Source organism: Mastigoproctus giganteus, chromosome 6 (assembly GCF_048544385.1).
Source record: "Mastigoproctus giganteus isolate SK-2022 chromosome 6, ASM4854438v1, whole genome shotgun sequence".
NCBI classification, from domain to species: Eukaryota; Metazoa; Arthropoda; class Arachnida; order Uropygi; family Thelyphonidae; genus Mastigoproctus; species Mastigoproctus giganteus.
The window spans coordinates 19,153,038-19,176,293 of NC_143580.1; the positions used below are offsets into that span (position 1 = coordinate 19,153,038).

At 40.5% G+C, this 23,256-nt stretch overlaps 1 protein-coding gene across 1 annotated transcript in view; it reads left to right on the plus strand.

Moving 5' to 3' along the window:
- The window catches only part of LOC150084032 (O-acyltransferase like protein-like), a 58,875-nt gene extending 42,894 nt beyond the window's left edge, over nucleotides 1-15,981 (plus strand). Inside the window, exons 11-15 of the mRNA XM_090375771.1 lie at nucleotides 167-289; nucleotides 8,404-8,524; nucleotides 9,014-9,200; nucleotides 12,233-12,375; nucleotides 14,570-15,981. Of these exons, the coding sequence (XP_090231897.1) occupies nucleotides 167-289; nucleotides 8,404-8,524; nucleotides 9,014-9,200; nucleotides 12,233-12,375; nucleotides 14,570-14,794 (799 nt within the window). The 3' untranslated portion in view covers nucleotides 14,795-15,981. The remainder of the gene's footprint in view (nucleotides 1-166; nucleotides 290-8,403; nucleotides 8,525-9,013; nucleotides 9,201-12,232; nucleotides 12,376-14,569) is intronic.
- The last annotated feature ends 7,275 nt before the right edge of the window (nucleotides 15,982-23,256 follow it).

Genomic DNA, 23,256 nt, shown 5'->3' on the forward strand with positions numbered 1-23,256 from the left:
CGTTGAATAGCTGCTGTACTGAAGGCAAAAGGAGAACCTACGAAGTATTAGTTAGGTGGTCATAATTCAGGTGTATATTACAGTATGTCGATTAATTTTGTAAAGCAGTTTATTTTTTCACATAATTATTAAAAGTGAATAACAATAAGCAAAAATTACCTTTTAGGAAACCCGTGGTGGGAATTATAGTTGCAGTTCTCCTCAGTTTGGGTGGATGCGTAGCCACCGCAGTAATTTCTTACTTGAATAAATATCCACCGATCCCAACGGTTTCAATTCCTAGCATTGCGTGAGTATGCTTTGTTTCATAAATCATGAATTATTTTCATACTAATTTATATTTAAAGAATGTGCAGTAGATGTCATCATTAATGTTATATATATACTTTAACGCTTCTATTCATAGAAAGTACACCATTAAATTTTCAAATCATTCGTAGGACGTTACTTTATATTAGAACTTTTTGAACATGTTGATCCTGATTACATACCGATTTCTGTTTTCTATGTCGTCAATCGAAGTTATTCTTATCCTACAAGATTGTTGTTGAGTTTTCGGAGTATCAGTGACTAAGACCATATTGTTCCGTGTATATTGTCTGTAAATTGCGTGTGTTTTGTGGTAAATTTTCAATTTTGCTGGAGGACAAAACGGAAGTTTCCAGGAGAAAAACCATGCCACGCACGCCTGAGACCGACTAACTTAGCCACGTTGTGAAAAAGGCCCATAAAAATTACATCATCGAGGGGACTCGAACTCCGGTCTTTTTCCACCTGGTATGGGGAGAACGGCGCGTCTTCCAACTCCAACTTTTAAATGGCCAGGCGTGAGTGGTGTTGTTTGTGTAAACTGTGTGTCGTGTAGCGGTGTTTTGCTGTCCACATTCAACAAATTGCCAAGAGGAGAAGTAGTCCATTCCACAATAACACCACAAGGAATCATGACAACGTCATGGGAGCAATGCATGATGAATATCTTGGATATTCTCTTTATCAGCGACGCCGATCATCTCACAACACAACAGCAGCAGATTTGTCTAGATAATGACAATTACCACATTGACTCTGTGGAGGAAGAATTTAACACTGAAGAACTGCAGCAAGCCCTTGGCAAAATGAAGGATAAAAAATCCCCAGGACTGGATCGCATTGAACCAGAAATACTAAAAAAAGGTCGGCCAGGTAAATCCCCAATTTCTGCTTAACCTGTTCAATAAATGCCTAACCCAGGGATCCTTCCCAGAAAGCTGGAAAATAGCTGAATTAAAGTTAATACTCAAAAATCCAACGAAGCCTCCAGAACACCCACACCGACCTCTTGTCCACATTGAGTAAACTACTTGAACGCCTCCTCCATACCAGACTCCTAACACACTACACAGAAGCTGGCCTACAGTCCAATTCACAGTATGGATTTCGCCCAGGACGCTGCACAGAAGATGCTCTCTACCAAATAACCCAAACTGCAGCCAACACTAATTACAAGTACTTTCTCCTCATAACCATTGACTTTGCCGGGGCCTTTGACATGCTCTGGTGGGCAAGCATTCTTCGCAGGCTAAGACTGGCATGCATACTAGCCAACTTATACAGGCGTACAGAAAGTTACTTTTCAACAGGAAGATCACCATCTCCTCACCATATCAGAAGCTCACCAAATCTATCTACAGAGGCTGCCCGCAGGGTTCGGTCCTCGGCCCGTTCCTCTGGAATATCGTCCTTGATGAGTTACTTGGTCTGGATCTGGGCCCTGTTACTATCCAAGCATTCACAGATGATATTACCATCTCCATCGCAGCGGACACCAGAACAGCTCTCAAGGCCACTGGAAATCAAGCACTAGAGATCTTACAGGACTGGGCGACTCTACACAAGCTCCGGATTTCTCCACAGAAGACACAATCCATACTTCTCAAAGGCACCCTACAAATATCAAGGCCTCCTCAGATCAAGGTACAAGGAAAAACCATCAAGCTGGTAACTTCCCTAAAACACCTGGGTATCATCCTGGATTCAAAGCTCTCCTTCTTCCCGCAACTCTCATACCTTCAAGAAAAAATCAGAAATTATGCAGCCCTAATTGTCCGAGTAAGCAGGTGTGACTGGGGTCTGAACCGGAGAACACTCAAGCTCCTGTATAACGCTAAATTCCTCCCTGTTATTACATACGGATCCGGGATTTGGTACCATAGAGCAATAATTGTTCGCAATAAATGCAAACTGGAAACAATTCAGCGAAGTATACTGCTCGCCATTACCAGGGCCTGTTGCACAGTAAGTTCTCCGGCCCTCCAGGTTCTTGCAGGTGTCCCCCCCCCCTTGACTTGGAGGTTATCCGTCGAGGATTGCACTACTGCCTGTCGCGGGGAATCCCAGCTACCATCTTTGGACATACCATCGACACCCGCACTGACTGTAAGCAAGAACAGAAGAAACTAGCTGCCATGCTGCTACAAATCTGGCAGACAAGATGGGAGGAGACGGACAAGGGCCTGATAACTAAGAAATTCATCCAGGATGTCAAACTAGTTTATCCAAAGTCGCCGCCTTGGTTCTCTCCTGGCCTCTACTGTACATATATTATAACTGGACACGACTCTATAAATCATAAGTTGACTACCTTGGGAATCATCAATAACCCCTACTGTATATGTGTAGAAATTGAAGATTGGGACCATCTTCTTTATAACTGCCCAATTTATGATGACCTTCGAGGGACACTGTACACCAGACTCCAACACATACCTCAAGGACAGGAGCACCTGTTAATTTCTGAAGAACAATATTACAAATCATTAACAGAGTACGCACAGAACCTCTTTTCTAGGCGCAGGACTCTACAACCAACTCAAGCCAGGGATACAAACCTGTAAGGGACTTGCTCAAACTTGAAATAAAAAATCTGCACTTGACCGTTTTACCAGCATCGACTTGCTAACCCTGGAACATCCAGAGTAGGATTACCTGCTAACTTCTCATATGGTTGGGTAGGCTCCAGTGGTCTTGACCGCTCCACCGCAAAATATGTCACACTCAGCACTCTCGCTGAGTGGCTTTTCTACCCTTCTGGAGTTATCCCCTCCCCCTTTTCTCCTGGTGGGGCATATGCTCCACTGTCAATTTATGGGATGCCCTCACCTACATCCCCTTATACTTACTGTCATCCCCCATCTTCTTCCGTACACCCTGTACTGCCGCACTCTACCTTATTTTTTATTATTTATTTACTTATTTTATTTTAGTTTTTTATTTTATTTTATTTATTATTTTTTTATTATTATTAATTTTTTTATTATTATTATCGTTTTTTTTATTATTTATTTTTTTTATTATTATTTATTATTTTTTTTTAATTGGTCTCCGTTCAGGAAGCTCAGGCGACCCTAAGAGAGACCTGCCAGAGAATAATGGGCAGCCGGGCTACCTCCTAGTGGTGTGTGCGGGCAACGTGGGGTCCCATCTGGGGTCCTGCGGCCAAATGCCAGGACACACAACAGAACCCAACACAAAACTACACATTCAACACACTACACTTTTTCTGGCATTTACAGTGTTCTGTATTTCTTCACAGTGTACATATGGCGCAGATGTGGGAAACCACAGGTGGCGCCCGACCCTAACACTATGCACACTATGTCCACATTGCAATTCACTCCGTGGCTGAGTTAGTCGGTCTCAGGAGCAGATAGCAAGGTTTTTCGCCCCAGTAACTGGGGTTTTTTCGTCCAGCAAAACTGGCAAATCGTCTATTGAACATACGCAATTTACAGACACAAATACGGGTTAATGTATTTAATTACGGGTAACCCTAAAATAATAATAATAATAAATGTCCACATTGCGAAATACTCTAGGGAAGAAAGCCAAACCATCCCAAAAGACACAAAACTCCACACCCAAAAGAGACACTGAAAAGTCTGGAGGCTGAAGCTGTGGGAGCGGTAGTTTTCTGTTTTATTTCTTTTATTTATTTATTTTTATACGCTTTCACCCTTGAACCTCAATATGGCAGTTTTTAAAATATTTAGAAATAAACAACTGGAAATAAATACTAAACCTTTTTATTTCTTCACACAAATATCGTTAAAGCTTTCTCCTCTACCAACCCTCGACATTTCTGTTTTACTCTCCTTTTCCTTTTCTCCGCTGCCTATCGGGACTCCCCAGCTCCTGAAGTTCTTCATACTGCGATCTTCTTTAGACTCGGCGTCGGATTTAATCTTTCAATTGAATCCTTCACTATCTTTAATGACCATCATTATCGAATGAACTTTCCACCGTCTCTATAGAAATCAGGAACCATGTGGATAGCAACCTCGTCCAAATAATATTCATATTATTAAGACGAGACTCCATGCAACGTGTCGTTTTCCACCTCTCAAGTTCAACTTGACTTGGATCCCTCTTCACAGTCGGCACTACTTTTCCAAAACTTTCATCATAACCTTCCCAAAATTGTCTTCCAACTCCACAAACTTGCATCCTAACTCCTCTCGATTTTCGTCCGACTCTCTCACTTCCAAATTTTCCTAAACATTTTCCACAAAACCTCTGAACCCTCTCTGAAATTTTTTCCATCTCTCTCTCTCTCTCCACTTACATAACTCTTTCAACTCCCCTGCACTTTTTCAAGAAGCTTCTGAAATCTCTCCGAACTTTTCTTCAACTTCCCCACTTAGTCTTCCCCACTCCTCTCATCTGAGATCTCAAGGTTGTTTTAATTTTTGTGATATATTAAAATGTTGATTCACAACAGTAGGTTTGCCAAAACAAAATAGCATTCAACGAGCACGTTGTCGTAGACATGGGTATTCAACAGAATCTTTCCATATTTGAAAAGGATCCTTCTTCGCGTTAAATAGAGACTTCAAATTATTATCTTCTGACAGCTCAATAAATTCGATTTTAAAGTCATCAGGTGTGGTTGAAAAGCTAGTTTCAGTGTGAGATCATGTTTCTCAAAATCAGCAAACCTTTCATTGTATTCTTCAATCAAGGAGACTAGAACAGCTGTGTATTCTCTCATGTCGCATTTCCTTAAAAATTTATATGTACTCTGTTCATTAATTATTTTTGCCAGTTCAGGAAGGTGTTCAGCTGAAAGTTCCGATCGGTTAAACAAAGTTTTGAAAAAGGTCAGCTTTTTTCCGAAATGCCTCATGTATAGATTGCGTTTTACCTTGCAAAAAAATATTCAGATCATTTTGCTTTGACATTATATCACACAAAAATGCAGAGTTCCACTTTTGACAATTCACACTGTTGATTCAGTTCCTCAAAAAAAGCTTGTGATTTGTTATCGCAAGTTTGACAAGTATTTGTCCTTTGGACAACCAGCGCACTTTAAATCAAAGTATCTGGATCTGGCAATTCTTTCTGTAGTAACACAACAAATCCTTCATATTTTCCTCTCATGGAAGGTGTGCCATCTGTGCCTACACTTACTAATTTACATAAACTCAGTTTCGCTTCACGGAATTTTTCTTGAAGATGGTGAAGATATTAATTCCACATGTCCTAGCAGTAAGTGTACCAAAGCCAGTAACTCCTCGTGACAATGAAAAACCGCAGTAATAACACTAATAAAAAATGACACGTGTGCTGAGTCAGTAATGTCAGTGGATTCATCCAAGGCAATCGAATAATAAATGTCTTCGCTTTGGCATATCGCATGAAGCTGTTCTGTTATATTACGGGCTAATTCATGTTGCCGATCAGTTATGGTCCTCTTTGAAAGAGGTCGTTGTTTGTACTTCTTAACTTTAACTGAATCTAAGCATCCCATCCCAGAACGACAATCCATTCTTTTATGATTTCCTCACCACTAAATGGCTTAACTCTTCTTCCACATATATTGCTACTTTATATGTCGCTTCAGTGATGCCAGCCCCTTGTCCTGGTGTATTTTTGAATACTTGTTGCTGCTACTTTCCATCTTTCATTTTCTTGAGTGCAGACTTTCGGAATTCTCCTTCTAGTTTACATATTTGTTCTCCTTATGAGTCGCATAATGCTTATATGCATTGTATTTCTTAATTGTTTCCAATATGGCATCGCAGAGCAAAGACATTTTATGGTTCACTGCAACATCATAATACTTCAATTCCCATTCTTCATTGAATACTCTCTTTTCTTCCTTTAATGCCCTTTTCTTAATTCTTGACATAATCGTGTTACCAATAAAAATTAAAAATGAAATACACAGATTGATTAAAGATTCAATTTTAAAGGAAACAAGCACTGGGGAGAATGACCAGAATGTCAACTGATACTGATAACAGTCATCCAGATGAGTCATCGCTGATAAGAAAGGCAACGTTTCCAAATGAACAGTTTCAAGTGGAAGTGATGTCATGTCATCTACAGTGGCGGAAAAAAAAAAACTTCATCACCTGTTAATTTTGTAAATAATGTGCTGCGCTGCATTCTGGGTTGTAGAAATGTTCGGAATGCATTTGTTAGATGGGATTATATCTCTTTGAATGAAATCCAATAAGAAGAGTCCACCTGGTGTACCTAACTGCCATAAATATCTTCCCAAAGGGTAAAATGTGTAATTAATGGAAATATGATAAATCATGGAAATGGCAATCTTGACAACCAGACATACATTTTATTACGTTTACGTGTACAAACTGAAATGATAAGTTAACGTAATAGTATTATGAACTGTAAATCAGAAAAATAAGTCCTCAATATTTTGTTGTTCCTGCTCGAGATGCAATTACAGCCTCGCAACGATCTGGCATAGATTATCAACTTCTGGATATACGGTTGCCGAATTTCGTGTTATCACACCCTTACAATGCAGCTGAATCTTACTTGTTGGCTTCTTCTGAGCAATTTTAGACGAAATTATGTACCGTCAATTTTCAATAGGGTTCAAATCTGAACTGTTGCTGGACCAGTCCAACACTGTTGTAATACCCCAGTAATGGCAGCATTTCCGAGCTATGACTGCACCTTAAGAGAGAAAAACGAGGAAAACATTGGTGTAAGTATGTTTTAAGCCTTGTGAGACAAGAAGACAAACTCATCATTAAATCTAAATAGCATAAAACTTACCAATTTTGCTGTGTGGAAAGGTGCTGAGCCCTGTTGAAAAATGCAGTTTTGGACGTCTGTGTGGTGATCCCTAATAACGGGTTTCAGGCACTCCAAGATAGCAGTGTAGGTTTCTGCATTCGCCGTTCCGTTAATAAACTTAATTCACCCCAGGTGGCACTTTGCTTATGCTTCCCCAGACCATCTGACAGGCGGGAGAACTTTACAGTCGGTGTTATGCAGTCAGGATGGTATACCTATGATTTTCGTCTTCTGATATATATCCCTTCCCATTCGAGCCATGCAGGTTGAATTTCGATAGGTCAGAAAAGATCACGGTGTTCCATTGCTCTTTTGTACATGAAAGATGCGTTTTAGACCAAGCTAGTCGTTTCTTCCTCAATTGTTGGGTCAACAAAGGCTTCTTCTTGGGCCGGCATACCACATTCGAAAACCGTCTTTGGACAGTTCGTGCACTTCTTTCTACACCATCTCAAAGCCTAGTTTTAGACAGGAGCACTAGCAGGGAGATTATGTAGGCATAGCCCACATAATCGCATCAAATATCGATCTTGGGAAGGCGTAGACAAAACAAAAATATCTGATATCTGACAAGGCGAGAAAAGAAAAGCCAAGTGGAAATGAACTCAAAACAACATGGAAAGGCCATTAAATATATATATAAACTTGTATTATCATTAACCTAATTAATATTAAAATAATTAATTACAATAAGCTATTTTTTCTAAACAGAGACAATGGGACTATAGATTAAGATTGTTAAAGGTAAAGTCCTCAAAATACTTCTAGGACCACAAAAATATACAATTTACATACCCAATTCATATGTACATGCCCTCGTGAGTAGCATTGGTCGAATCTCTGTCCTCCGCACAATGGGTGGAAAAGACCTGAGTTCATATTTTTTGGCCAGTGCCTGCATAACAAAATCCAGAAATGGGGACTAGTAATCTCTGCTGATGGCAATAAAAATATCAGAAACATGAACACAAAATTAGCCATTAACATAATCCCTGCTGATGGTTATTGAAATTGCAACATCCTAGGCTATGCCTATCACGAAAAATGCTAATAAACACTGGATTCAGCAATGATTATTTGGGTGGCCGTATGGTGTTCCAAGATAGTTCGGCTCTACTTTAGAAATATCAAGGTTATCCACCTTTCTCTTGAACAAATTTCTTGAAATATTGAAATATGCTTTTAGAATTATGTAATTGTTTGAAAAAACCAATAATTGACAATTGTAGGATATTCCATAAGGTTCTTTGACTTACAGCAAACTTCTGAGTAAAGTATGTTTTCTTAAGAGTTCGTTCCCTTTGTTGTTTTTTGCAGATATTACGAAAAAGTGCTTGAAGACATGCATCTTAAAACTTACCTTCATCTGGCTCCTTATTATATGGGAACGTTACTGTCCTTCTTCATCATGAAAATTCATGATATAAGATTAAATTTGGTAAGGATTTTAAATATTTACATTTCTCTTGTAAAAATAGATCCCAAATACCATACAGTACAGTACATGCTGAGAAACAGTGACTATGCTCATTGTCCTTCCCACCCAGGTTGGAAAAAGATTCTTGCTCGACTCCCCATGAGGGCAGTCATCTAACACATTCGTTCCTGCTGAGGGTAGGTAATAATAAAGGTGAAACCCTCCTTTGTCTCGTAATATATATAAAGATATTTTAATCGATTGCGTTAATTTTGCTCGCAATATATACATTTTACAGCTTTTACTTATTCAAAGCGTCTTTGCATTGTTCTGTCCTACAGTTATACTGACTATAAAATGACAAATGTTGATGGATTGGGAATAAATGTGCTCAATTTGATTCTATAATTCAGACTTCTCTCTCTCTCCGCACACTTAGTCCAAATTACTGTGGTTTTACCATAATATAATTCATTGAAACCTCATTAAAATACTTTATTTCTCCTTCAGGTATCTCGTATTCTGGGTTCCTGTGTTGCTGTGACAGTCACTCTTTGTGTGATATACGGGCCATACGAAGCAGTGAGAGGTAACCCACCCCCTCTTCTAATAATTGCAATTTATGCGGGTATTCATCAAATACTCTGGTGTGCAGGACTGGCTTGGCTGATGCTGCTTTGTTCTACGAATCAGGCAGGTATGTGATGGCTGAAGAACCTACCTATTTTAGAATTTACAAAATTAATTCATCGACTATGAAAATGCATTACTCATCGCCGACCGGGCTAGCCGGGTGGGTAAAGTAAAGTAAAGCCTGGCAATCCAAAGGTCGCGGGTTCGAATCCCGCCTTGGGCTTGGATCAAAGTACTGCAAAAACCTTGGGAGGTGCATTATGGCCACAGAAGCCGATGCGCCAACAACTACCATTACTCATCCTCACAGTTACCTAATTATCTGTATGTATAGCTCTGCCATGTGGTGAAAAAGGCCCATAAAAAATCATTGATGGAAATCGAACAGGTGTTTATTTACCACCCAGTTTGGGAGGAAGGGGATTATAACCACTGTGCTACGTGTGGGGATGTACCAGGGTGATGTAATCGTGCTTGTGAAAACCGTTCGAGACCGGTCAATGACAGAAGGGATTTTTATGAGCCTTTTTTCGCAGGGTGGCTTGTGTATCCTCGGAGATTTCCCTGAACATTTTCCACAACCTCATAAAACAGCTCCCTAAGTGCAGGCATCTATTCATCTAACCGGAAGGAGGCAAATGTAGAGCTCATATTAAAGAATCCATTGAAACCCACGAACCCTCCTAGCTCCTATCACCCTGTTATCTCTCATCAGCAAACTATACGAGCGTCAGCTTAACTCCACACTTCAGGCAGACTACAACAACGCCAATCTTGCTTCTGAAAACCAATATGGCTTCGAAACGGCGCGCTCCCCGCGGATGCCATACAGAGCCTCCTTACTGCAGTACACAGATCTGAGAAAAAATACTTCCACGTTATATCTATGGACTTCGCCGGGGCATTCGACTCATTTTGGTGGCCGAGCGTCCTGGGTCGACTGCGGGAGGCCAAAATACCAGCAAATCTGTTTAACACCATCCGAAGCTACCTCACCAACAGGACAATAACTGTAAATACTCCTCCATACCAGCGTCTCACCAGACGGGTCTACAGAGGCTGTCCACAGGTCTCGGTCCTGGGTCCTTTCCTGTGGAATATTCTGTTGGACGACTTGCTTCTCTTTGAAACGGGGGTGAGGTCTCCACACAGGCCTATGCCGATGACCTCATCATTACCATTTCCGGAGACTCCAGGGCCCTGATTGAGACGCTAGCCAACAATGACCTCAGGAAACTACAACATTGGGTGAACCACCGTTGCTTATAAATCTCCCAAAGTAAGACCAACTCAATACTTCTCAAAGGAACACTCAGCATGGCCAGACCGCCACAAATCAAGATTGGCGACAAAACCATAAAGTTCTCATCGGAGTTCAAGTATCTGGGCGTCGTCTTGGCCAACAGGCTCAATTTCCAGCCATATTTAAAACGTTTGAAGAAAATAAATTCGTAATTACAGTACTCTTGTTGCTAGGGTCTCGAGATGTGATTGAAGTATTTCCAGACGGAGCCTGTCACAGTTCTAAAAAACAGTTTTCCTGCCAATTATTACATATGTCTCAGGGGTATGGTACCCTAAAGCCATAACAGTTACTGGAAGAAAAATCTTGGATTCTATACAATGATTGATCCTCCTTACAAACACCCGTGCCTGCTGCACTGTAGTCCTCGCGCTCTCCAGAGCTTGGCGGGTATCCTACCCCTCGACCTGGAGGTAGTCCGAAGAGGGCTACTATACCACCTTTCAGAGGAAACATCTCAAATCATTTTGAACTTCACCATTGGCAATAATCGAATCACTGCTACAAATATGTGTGAAGAAACGACTTCGCACATATTTGCAGCAGGCATGGCAGGCGAGGTGGTCGGGATCTAACAAAGGGGATATAACCCGGAAATTCATCCCGAACATTGACAGGGTCTACCCCGAACCTTTCCTATGGTTCTCACCGGATCTTTTCAACACGTACCTGTTAAAGGGTCATGACTCGATTAAAGAGAAATTAACTGCACTTGGTATCACTGATGATCCCGCCTGTGTATTCGGGGAGACTGGAAAGCTGGTCCCACCTTATGCATGAGTTCCCTCTCTACGACGACTTCCACAGCATCTTAATCACTTCCCACATATCTTTCCAACGGAAAAGAATCACACACGTTGGACGCCATGGATGAGTACAATGCGCTGTCACAATGAGCAGGATCTGTTCACAAGACGAAGAACGCTTCTGCGTACTACCTGAATTTTCCCATCAATGGAGTGTTGCCGCCGAGGGCGACACTATTCATCAACTGAAAAGCAACCTACCACTTAAAACCCACCAGAATTGACCTCTCCAACATGAATCATCGGACAACACGGAGTTTCCCAACCTCAGAACGCTGGACAAAGAAACTTCTATTCAATATCCACTAAGGACTCCGTGGAAGAAATCTGATAACCACTACAGTCGCACAAAACAAAACTACTCACACCTCTGGCTTTTACACAGAAACAATGGCTCAGTTGTGGGAAACCACTGGTGGTGCCCCTACCCAAACACTATGACACTACGATCTCACCAATGAAATGTTGGCACATATGTACCAGGGGTCCTAGTTCATGACAGCAAAACATGCCCATATCAGCAACCACCACCTGCCTGGATAATGGGCACAACGTACGAAGGGTCCTGGACTCGTGTTGCTTGCGCCGCACAAAAAAGCTTCCGTTGGCGTATTGCACCGGGTATTTGGACTCATCCGGCCAGCACACTCGTTTGCAGTACTTCAATATGCAACCAGCGTGTTAATGACACTGCAGCAATCGTTGTACATGAAGATTTTCCTCCTGCTCGGTTTTTCTTAATTCCTTTAAATTTCCAATTTCGAGAGCAATTCTTCCAGTTATTCGCTGAATAAACCCAGTTGAAATAGGATGCCAAATAGAATATCCAATAGGATCTGATCAGCATTTGTGGTTTGGGATTTTTGTGAGGATAACAAATGTATATTTCTGGGCTCAAACCGGACAAACCTAATTTTATTTTAAAAGTGAATAAAAAAGAGAAGTTTGATGTAATTTATTATACTTTCTCTTTCATTTTCCTGACAGGTGTAGTGACAAAGATGCTGTCCAGCTATATCATGGCTGTGCTGAGCCGACTTACATTTTTCGTCTATTTAGTGCATGGGCCTGTTATATGGGTGCGGTATGGCCTTCTTAAAGAAAAGTTTGTGCTCAGCCAATATAATCTGGTAGGTAGTAACAGTTATTTAAAGAGTTTAATGCAGTTTTACAGTTTATAAAATTGGACTAATTAATATCTAAAAATTATTATTTTTGTCTGTCACTCCATATGCAATAACTGGACGATGAGTGCACAGAAATCATGGGACATCTACGTAATGGTAGGGTCACCTTTCGCTCGGGTAAGAGCAGTCACACGCCGTGGCATTGAGTTCACTGGTTCCACAGGTATTTCCATCCATGCTTGCTGCACTGTTGTCCACAATTCCGTCGTATTCCTGGGTGAAGGATTCAAAGCTCGAACGAACATTTCTACAGCATCCCAAAGATGCTCCACCAGCTTATTGTCCGGGGAGGCCATTCCATGGTGGAATGGCCTCCCCAAAATCTGCTGAATGCTCTTCAAACCATTTTCTAGTCACCACGCCTCTGTGGAGAGGGGCATTGTCCTGCTGGAAGAATCCATTGCCCTGTGCGTGCAAGATGACCATGAAGGGATGCAGCTGGTTTGCAAGGATGGACACGTAATCTGAACCGTTCAGAGATCCGTCTACTCGTACCAGAGGTCTCAACGGATGCCAGTTACAACAACTGCGTTAAAACACTGTGTTACAACAACTGCGTTAAAAAGAAGCCAGCATGTGAGTAGAATGTTTCTTTTTTTTTATATGGAATGTTCTGTTATATTGCTGTGTTGAATGGCCTCTTCGCCGCTGAAAGCAGCGAACACCAAAAAGGGCGCTTCTGAAGCCCTAATCATATCACAAGGATGTGAGCCAACTTCTATTGTTCTGACGGTCCAAGGATGGAAGTGATCTGATCTACTGGATGGAGTGCAATACCGGTGGGTGCCAGCAGTCCTCTGGTGAAGGCAGCCCAAGCCTTAATCACCCGTAACAAAAGGGGGTACAATTACAGACTGACGATTAACTTACAACTCAGAACTAATTGCAGCAATGAAAGTGCAAGTTCAAATAATTGCAGTCGACAAGGCGACTTAAAAAAATAGTGAACAGGTGAACCATTAAATGTAATGAGACAGTTCAGGAAATGGTAGGGTGTTTACTGTAGCTGAGAAAGTTTTCCTAAGGAAAAATACCTTTGTCGCGTAGTTCTGGACGGCGTGGAAGTTTGGTTTACTCTTGAAGGTTTCTTCTTGACCAGGCAGGACAGGTCCAGTGCTGAAAAACAGCTGTTTTATGAAGCCTTTGCATGTAGGAAAGTAGGGAAAAAAATACATTGGGAGAGTCTTCACGTAGTAGACGGAGGCAGAGTTCAGTTGTAGAGAGGTTGAAGCAGCACAGCTTGAAGTTTAATGATCCATGCCCAGTCAACATAAAACAAGTGTGCAGAATAGGTGTGAGCCACTTAAGAGTGAGCTTACTGAATGAAGTGGCAGTTTAGTGGAATCAGAATGTTGTTCTGCATTTTGGAGAAGTTCCAGCGAGCTTACCATCCTTCAGTCAAGATTTGCGGACAACTGGCTTTATTTGTTTTGGAGTGGCACCTGGATGAATTCCCATTGATCCTGGATTGGAAATTATAATCTACAGGTATTCAAGTGTAATGTCAACAAGTAATTTCTGCCTTCTCAATCTTCAACTCATGCATAGGACCAAGTACTATAAAGTCTAATACCTTTTGTGTATGGGGATTTCAATAAAAAAACTTCTACTTACCCATAAATAAAATAAATGCATGCTTAAATAGCAAACAGAAACTTTGGAATCCAGAATCGAAACCGATACACGAGATCAGAACAAATAACTGCATGTTCACCTAGGGAGAAAGAACGTTGCACTCTAAAATGGAAACTGGAATTTGTACCGAATGTAGTCGCGCGGATGGCTATTGTCAACCAGTTCAATTTGCCACAAAAATCATTCAGACTGCTAATCCATAGATAATCTCAATTCACGCCATGAATTATGGTAAAATACTTCTAAATATATGCTTATTTACAGTCAGAAATTAGCCTTTTTGTTGTATGCATTTAATTAGAATCTATTCTTGAAATGTGTTTAGTTAAAATCTAAACTAAAATATATTTAAGTTAAACCTAACCTTAACTGATAACTTAGCCTTACGTAAGTGACTCTTATTTCTGGTATTTTAAAAGTCTCAATCCCCAATCAATTAATAAAGATCCTGATTGATTCCTCAAATCCATCACGTTTATTTCATATTTTTGTTTCATTTCAGATTTACGAATTCATTGGCAATGCGGTCATAAGCTTCTTGGTAGCATTTATTTGTTACGTGCTTGTAGAAACCCCCTTTGCAAACCTTGAGAGGCTGGCTTTCTTCGGAAGAAACTCGACAGAAAACAAAGCAAAAGACCAGGAAAAAGCGGTGGAGAAGCCACAAGAAATCGCATTTTATAAGTTGGGAATCTTAAAGAAACACAACGGCCATATACCAGAATAATACATACATGTATGAAAAGACATTTATCGGATAGTTCTCTTATGCAATACACATAACCACTGATAGCAACCAAGTGAGAATTGTGAATCTTGTACACAGAGTAGTGATTTTATAAAGTACTCCTACCATTTTAATTAAATGAATAGCTCCTTTATTAAGAGCATCACGCGTTCGAACCATGGACCAACTCCAGAGATCTGCATATAGATATGGAGATATACAGAGATCTGCGACCATCCTCGACACCTTGTTGAGGGGTTTTCGTCAACTCATTACAAAAAAATTCGCTGTACAACAATTTGGTGCATGACAGTTCGCTCTTCGAGTCAATTTGGTAAAAGACAATTGGATGAGTATGACAATTTGGTGTGTGCGGGACATATCAGGCAGGTGTACCTAACAACGTGGTCATTGAGTTTACTTATCCATAGTACTAGTCTGCTCCTACTAACTTCTTTCAATAAAAACTATAGCGCGGGTTGCAAACCGAACGTTAAAAGATGCGCATTACTCAGAGATCCATTAATGATATCTACTTCTGATGGCCTGAACAACACACCACCGTACTATCATGGATCGAATTGTTGGATAGAGCGAAATTTCGTGCACCGAACTGTCATTCAACGAATTAGCTATTGAGCTGCACCATGGTGGATAAAACTCTAAAATTCTAATTCATTGATTAATGAGTTCTATAATGAGTATGGGCTGGAAACAACTTATGTGTGATGGCATAATATACTAGTCTGCTATGGATCAGTATATAGATGTGTAACGTAACATGGAAGGCCCTTACTGAGTACAAGTAACGTACATGCTGTGGCGGGTTTGCCATAGTCTAGCTTTTGGACCAGCCCTCGTGGGTAGTACAGTTGGTAGGATCGTAGTCCTCCCCATGCAGGGTGGAAAGACCTAAGTTCGAATCCCGTTGATGACGGGAGAGACTTTTATGGGTCTTTTTCACAACGTGGCAGAGTTAGTCGGTCTCAGGCGAGGATAGCAAGGTTTTTCGTCTACTAACCAGAAAATCAACCTCAGAAGGCATGCAATTTAAAGACAATATGCATGGAGCAACATGGCGTTAGCAAACCATGGTCCAAACACCCAACAACAACCGCTTGGGACCGCTCTAACTTAAGAAATAAAAAAACTACTCACTGGATTCTTTAATTTGCATAGTAGGGGAAAAAAAAGAAAGCATCTGTTATTGAAGGAGCATTCCATTTAATCAAAAAGGTAGGCGTATCTACTAAAATATCAAGTCTGCATCCTGTTAATGTAAAATATAAAGATTTCAGGTGGATATTTGAAACGTTTCTTTCTCTCACACAGATGTAATATTGCTGGTATATGAATTACAATACAAGCTTTCTAGATCATTTTAGTTTAAGGCTGCTCAGTTCAATAGGTCATCTGCAATTATACACTGAGTTGTCTTTGTATTAGTAACACCTCCTCCCTTGTGAACACGCAAATTCGGGAACTGATGATATAAGATCGTTAGTTCACATATGGCGATCATTTTTTCAGTGAAGGAAGAACAGGTCGGCAATTCGAAAGTGGAATGATTATGATGGCAAGACGTGCAGGTATAGTGGTCCATTTTGTTTTGTTTTTCGTGGGTCTTCTTAGAAGAAATGCAATAATTGTAATTCGTTTCTTTTTAGAAAATATAAATGCCCTTGTGGGTAGAGCAGTTGGTATAATCACTGTTACCGCCAAACTGGGTTGAAAACAAACACTGAGTTCGAATCACGTCAATGATGCCAGGAATTTTATGATTCGTATTCACAACGTGTTGAAATAACACAAGACGACCACAGAACGCATGCAATTTACAGATATATGGTGCAATATGGCCTAAGACCCTACAACAACCAACCTTTCTACGTTGTAACTTGGGTACTGCCAATTATCATTCCGCCAGGGTGAACAAGATCTGTACTCGAACTACGCCATCCTGTGGTGAGCTCCATCACAAGCCCAGCACCGTACATTGCTAAATTTACCCACTAATTTACCCTCGAACTTTAAACCAACAGCAGTGATATTCACAACTACTGTTATGAAAGCAGAACGGGCAACTTACCAACACACTCACTGACATCCAGATTGTTACTATCCAAATTGGATTATGAGTATTACGAGAAGAAAGAAGCCACAATCATAACTTGGACTAACATAAGAAAACGTAAACACTGCCCCTTTTTTTGGGGTGTCAAGCCGTCAACCCCGTCTCGTTTTAGGTTTTATCTACTAACCCCTTCGTGGGTAGATTGATTCAAGCAGCCCTCTTATAGCAATCTCATTGGGAGCACCTGTCTCCCATGACTCCCTAGAGGTTGTTCCCATTAATCTTCAAATTCTAGTAGGCCCCTTCTTTGTGGCCTAATACCTTTTTAAACTTCTTTCTAACCCACCTTAATTCGCTATTTCCCTTTTAACTCTTGTCCAAAAGAAACATATTTTTTCTGTTCTATTGTACATGTCATTGTACAATGACATGTACAATCGAATTATGTATAAAGATTAAATAATTTTTAAGAAATTTTTAGAATATTCAGGGAAGGTGTTGAAGAATCCTAAATGCGGAAGAACATTGTAGACGGTTCTTGAATGTTATAGATGATTCTAGAATATTAAGGTCCCAAGTTCGTGTCCCGTCAATGACATCAGTACATTTTATGGGCCTTTTTCGCGACGTGGCCAAGTTAGTCTGTCTCAGGTGAGGGTAGCATGGTTTTTTCTCCTGGAAACATCGGGTTTTTCTTCCAGCAAACAAAAATTTACAGCAAGCAGACCGCAATTTGCAGACCCAACAACAAAGACAATTTACACAACTGTTCATAAATGTTTAACAGCTATCAGTCATTAGTTTGTGTTTATAAGTATCTTAACCATTAGGGAAACAACCAAACCCCATAGAAATTTAAATTAAATGCAGATATCTCAATTCTAAATGTCTATGCCCAAAAAGAAAAGACTGGCACCACCCATGTTATCGCTTTATATGCTGCCCCGGGCGGTGATTTCACTCCTAGGTGCTGTGGGATGTGCACAGTCGTGGAGATACAGTAGGTGATAACAATATTTTGGCTCAAGAGTGTAAATTATATTCACACGTAAAGGGCTGTTACGTTTACTGTTTATTCCCCCTTGTACTAAATTACCTGGCCTTGGCCAGTTCCTGTGAAAGGCTTGCTGAAATATCTGTTTATTATTTATTTTTAATGGCGTTATTTAAAAATAGAATAAACTGTCCATTATAAACAGAGAATTATCATGAAAAACTCAACTGACTGCTTAAATTTAGGAATGTTCCGTAAATCAGAGATTTTTATCTTCCACCAGGGTTGATTAAAGAAGAACTTAACGTTCAAGGACATGTTTATCACAGTAAAATGTCCTGAGGTAAGCACAGCACCGAATACTAATTTCTCGCCTACCGGATGTACATTAGTCAAAGCCACACACACACACACACACACCACCATACTAAAAGTCAGGGGACACTTAGCCCTCGTGGGTAGCACAGTTGGTAGAATCGCCGTCCGTCCCACGCCAAGTGAAAAAGACCTGGATTGGAGTCCTTTCAATGACGAGAGGGAATTTTCACAACGTGGCTGAGTTAGTCGGTCTCAGGGGAGGGTAAATTGGTTTGTTCTCCCAGAACTCGGGTTTTCGTCGTCCACTAATCAGAAAATCGACCACAGAACACGCGCAATTTACAGAGAGTATATACAGATCGCTATATACTCCTACAGGTCAAGAGAGACAGATACCAGACAGTGGGATCCATTGCAAACCAGCACAGGACGAAGGATATTGTAGTTGACTATGGCCAGGCGACTGCACAAAGGTGGACTGTTTGCCCGACGGCCAGTACGCTGTGACCCTTTAACGCCTGTCCGTCAGAGATACCGTTTACAGTGGTGCATCAAACAAAACAATTAGACAGCAGCGCAATGGGATAAAGTAGTCTTTACTGGTGACAGTAGGTTCAGTCTTAGCAGCGATTCTGGACGTCAGCTCATTTGGCGAGAGGTTGGCACACGGTATCACCCAGCAAAAATCACTAAAAGGGATCGAGCTGGCGGTCGAGGTTCTTTCGTCTGGGAAGGTGTTATCTTCGTTGGAGGTACACAACTCCAGATACTGGAAGGCGGAACTGTAACCGGTGCACGCTACTGTACTGAGATAATCCTTCCCCATGTGCGTCTATTCCGAGGTGCCATTGGCCCTCAACTTCGTGTTTATGGATGATAACGCCACACCCCATCGTACTGCAGTTGTTGATATGCTTTTGGAAAGTGAGGACATTGTTCGTATGGATTGGCCTGTCCGTTCTACCGTTCTACCAATCTAAATCCCATCGAACACATACGGGACGCTCTGGGGCAACACCTAACGGCACGTCCAGGCCCACCAGAAAATGTTCACCAGTTGAAGATGGCGCTGACAGAGGAATGGACGATGTTAGCACAAGAACTTATCAACATTTTTCTAAGTACGGACTGGCGGTGCAAATTCTGCAGCGACATTAGGGGCGACCATATCTGCTACTGAGGGCTATCTCTTCCCTTTGTTCCATCATTGGCAGTGATGCATCTGTACCATGGCAGCCAGTGCTTTGTTGACATTTTTGAATCAAGTCCCACTGTACCGTTTTATTTCCATTGTTGTGTCGGTGTTGTTTCCTCCATCATTTCTGTACCTCACGATGTTAATTTGGTATGCTTTTCCCACATCCAGGCCACTCCTATGAGAAGCTACAGGTGAAAACCTGACTGGTTCTTACGTTTTGCACACCAGTGTACTAATGACTTCGCACAGATTGTTCATATACCTACCAGAATACGAGACAATCCTAACCATACAACCAACACCCTTGATCTTTTCTCACAAACAACCCTTCTAAGTACACCATCGAAGTCAGTGATCCTTTAGGTACTCAGATCATAACTTGGTTATTGTCTCTTCTCCAATGGAGCCTTTATCTCATGGAATTCCCAATCTCGTGTTCTTTGGCATACAAGAATGGAAAATGGGGTAACCTGTGAGATTTATTTTCTTCTTTTCCTTGATCGGATTACTGTTTCAAAACTTCTGATGTCAATGTTTGTTCAGATCGTGTCAGTAAAATTATTCTTGTAGGAATGGAATCCTTTATTCCGCACTGCACTTTAAAATCTTTTCCTTTTTCTAAACCTTGGTTTTCCAATAAATGTGCTAAGGCTTTTCAAGATAAGAATGTTGCATATCGTAATTGGCTTGTTTCGAATTCTTTAATTTTATTTTCTGCTTACACCAAAGCTCACAACAATTGTAGAGCAGTTATTAATCAGTCCAAACTAGGTTTTGAACAGTGTAAGAGTAGAAAACTTGCTTCTTTCCCTAATGGTAGCCAAGCATTCTTATCTCTTGCCAAATCTATTGGCCCCAATTTTTGCCCATCTCTGATCCCACCTCTGTCAAAACCAGATGGTTCTGTTGTTACTTCAGCCAAGGATAAAGCTGACCTGCTAGCATCCCATTTTTCTTCCAACTCATGTATTAATGATCATGTTAAAACACCTCCCACCATTCCCAACGAGCTCCCTTCAGTGCCTCCTGTGGTCTACCTTCAAAAGGATATCAGAAGGATTTTGATGAAATTTGATACCCAGAAAGCTCCAAGTCTTGATGGTATTTCTCCATTTGTTCTGAAAACCTGTGCTCATCAACTTAGTCGTCTTCTTTGCCGCCTTTTTTCACTTTCTTATTTCAAAGGTGTTTTTCCTTCTGCTTGGAAATTTGCTATATCCAGCCAGTTTCTAAAAGGGTGACAAATCCCTCCCATCCAATTATCTTACTATTGCAATTACGTCTACACTTTCTAAAGTAATGGAGAAATCAATTAACCGTAACCCCTAAACTACTTAGAAACCTTCCGTCTGATCAACGATCGTCAGTATGGATTCCGTCAGTGTCGATCCACTGGCGATATTCTGGCTTATGTTACCAATTTATGGACAAATTTAATGGAAATTATCTGTGTCACGTGTTAATTTATATGCATCCCATGCATTGTTCTTCTCTGCCATATGTCTCATTAGTTCATCTGACATCCATTTAGGCCTAAACCTTGAACAATATTTCTTAGTTGGTATGTAAAGCCAAGTAGCTTCCAAGTTAAGTTCTTTGAATGCTGCCCATTTTGAATTTGTTGTTGGTAACATCAACAGTTTGTCCCACTATATAGAAGTTAAATATTGTCTCAGACCATCGTACTCGCCTTTACGAAAGCAATACCCCTTCCCTTTACCCCTGATGGTAGTTACCTATTTGAGTAATCCCACTTCAGCACACTGTAATCACTGCCACCTGTGGTTCCTCTATCTGCAGATTCTTAATGCATGAAGAATCACTACTGATAATCACATCAAGAGTATTACTCCCTCTATTTGCCTCCCAAACATGCTGATGTAGAAAACAATCATCCAATAAATCCACAAAAGCCTTGCTAGTGTGTGAGTGACCAACCCACAAATTCCAGTCAATATCTGGGAAATTAAAATCCCCCATTATAAGACTCTCTGATTTACTGGCCCACTCTATTTCCCTGTACAGTTTCTTATTATACTCATCAGAGTCATTAGGCCTATAGCACACTCCTACTCTCAATTTTGATCTCCCAATTTCACACCAAACTGACTCCACACTGCACTGTCCAGCGATGTCGACTGGCTTCACTTCCTTGGATTTTATGTGTTTCTTAACTAATAGCATAACCCCTCCTCCCTTCCTATCCTGTCTATCCTTTCTGTAGACGTTGTACTCCCCAAATTCCAGTTCTGCGTTCCTTATGTGTGACACCACGTCTCTGATATCCCAACAATATCCGCCTTTGATGCTTTGAGCAATACCTCAAATTCATCAAATTTATTTACCAAACTCCTAGCATTGGTGTACACGCAAGTATACCTGCACCTGTTTCTATTCTTAGCTACCCTAACACAACCCATGTGTTCACTACTGCAATGACTCCCAGCAGTCTCTGAAATATCCTGCATCTTGTTTTCCAGGCTTCTGCTCATTCCAATAGAAGCAGTGCAAGAATCACTTTCACTTCTGCCAGTGGCTACTGATAATCGATTAGTCCTTGTATTCCCCCAAGCTAGCAGTTTTCCGACCCACCTAACGCTGCCTCGCAGCATCAGCAAATATTCTCGCACCCTTTCTATTTAAGTGTATCCCATCCCTGTAGAAGCAGTCCCTTCTGTTAACAAGCAACATGCTGACACACTCATCATACGATCCAAATTCGGTGATGTCTCCATACAATATTCCGCTTGGAATCTTTCCTGTAGCATCCAATACTGCAAAAGAATCAAAGTATACCTTATCTTTTCTCATTAGTGATTAATTGAAAAAACTATGGCTTAAGTATACACTCAATGAACAATTATTAAGAATACCATTAATCGCGAAATCCAAATTATTATCCAGTATGAGTAATAAAAACTATGTACACAATGAGTTGCTATTTTGAGAGGGTATAGATTCAGAATGTTTCTCTATATCTAAGAAAATATTAATAATATTTTACTGCTGATAAGTAATCTGAACTACATTTTTACTGAAATTTCTAAATTTAAATTCGTTCTATCACGTCAGACTTTTTTTTACCTGTTATCAATTATACATAGTCTCAAACTGGGTTCTCATACACTGGATTAAACTTGCCGCCCTTGACAACTTCTTTATATTTCTGAACTTCTCCAGCATGCCACTGATGATCGTCTCATATGGTAGGCGTTTATCATTTCACAAAAAATTGCGCAATACATTTCTAAATTCAGTCCAAGTATCGTCTGAACCATTGAGAATTTTTTGCACAGTTCACTCAGGCGTTAAGTTATGCGTAGTTAATTGGAGAGACCTTGAGAAAGCAGAACTTCTCAAATAAAATTTCGAAAAAAAAAAAAATACGGTGGAATATCGTGTTCACGATTAATATTAAAAAAGTGATACTGTGAAAGGAAAACTCTCTCTCTCTCTCCCCTACTCTGAAAACTGTAAACATCCTTGTATTCAAAATTTCCCAGTATAATTTCAAATTCCTTTCAAAATTTTGCAACGAAAAGAGCAACAAGTTTCTTTTCTGGACGAAAAACCTTAATTACTAGGAGAGAAACCCGCAAACCTCGTCTGACACCACCTAACCTTAAAACATTCGTTGCGTCGTTGATTGACTAGAAATTAGACCAGTATAGAGAAAATGTTGGTTCTAGCAAAAATGTACACCTTCATCAATATCATTGATAAACATAGAAAACAATACTGGGCCCAACACCAAACCGTGAGGGACTCCACTAATCACAGTAGTCCACGACTCATAACCCATATCAGTAAGTAAAAGTAAATGAAGGTCATAGTTGCTCAATGATGTCTTGTGAACACTTTTGATATTTAATTATAAT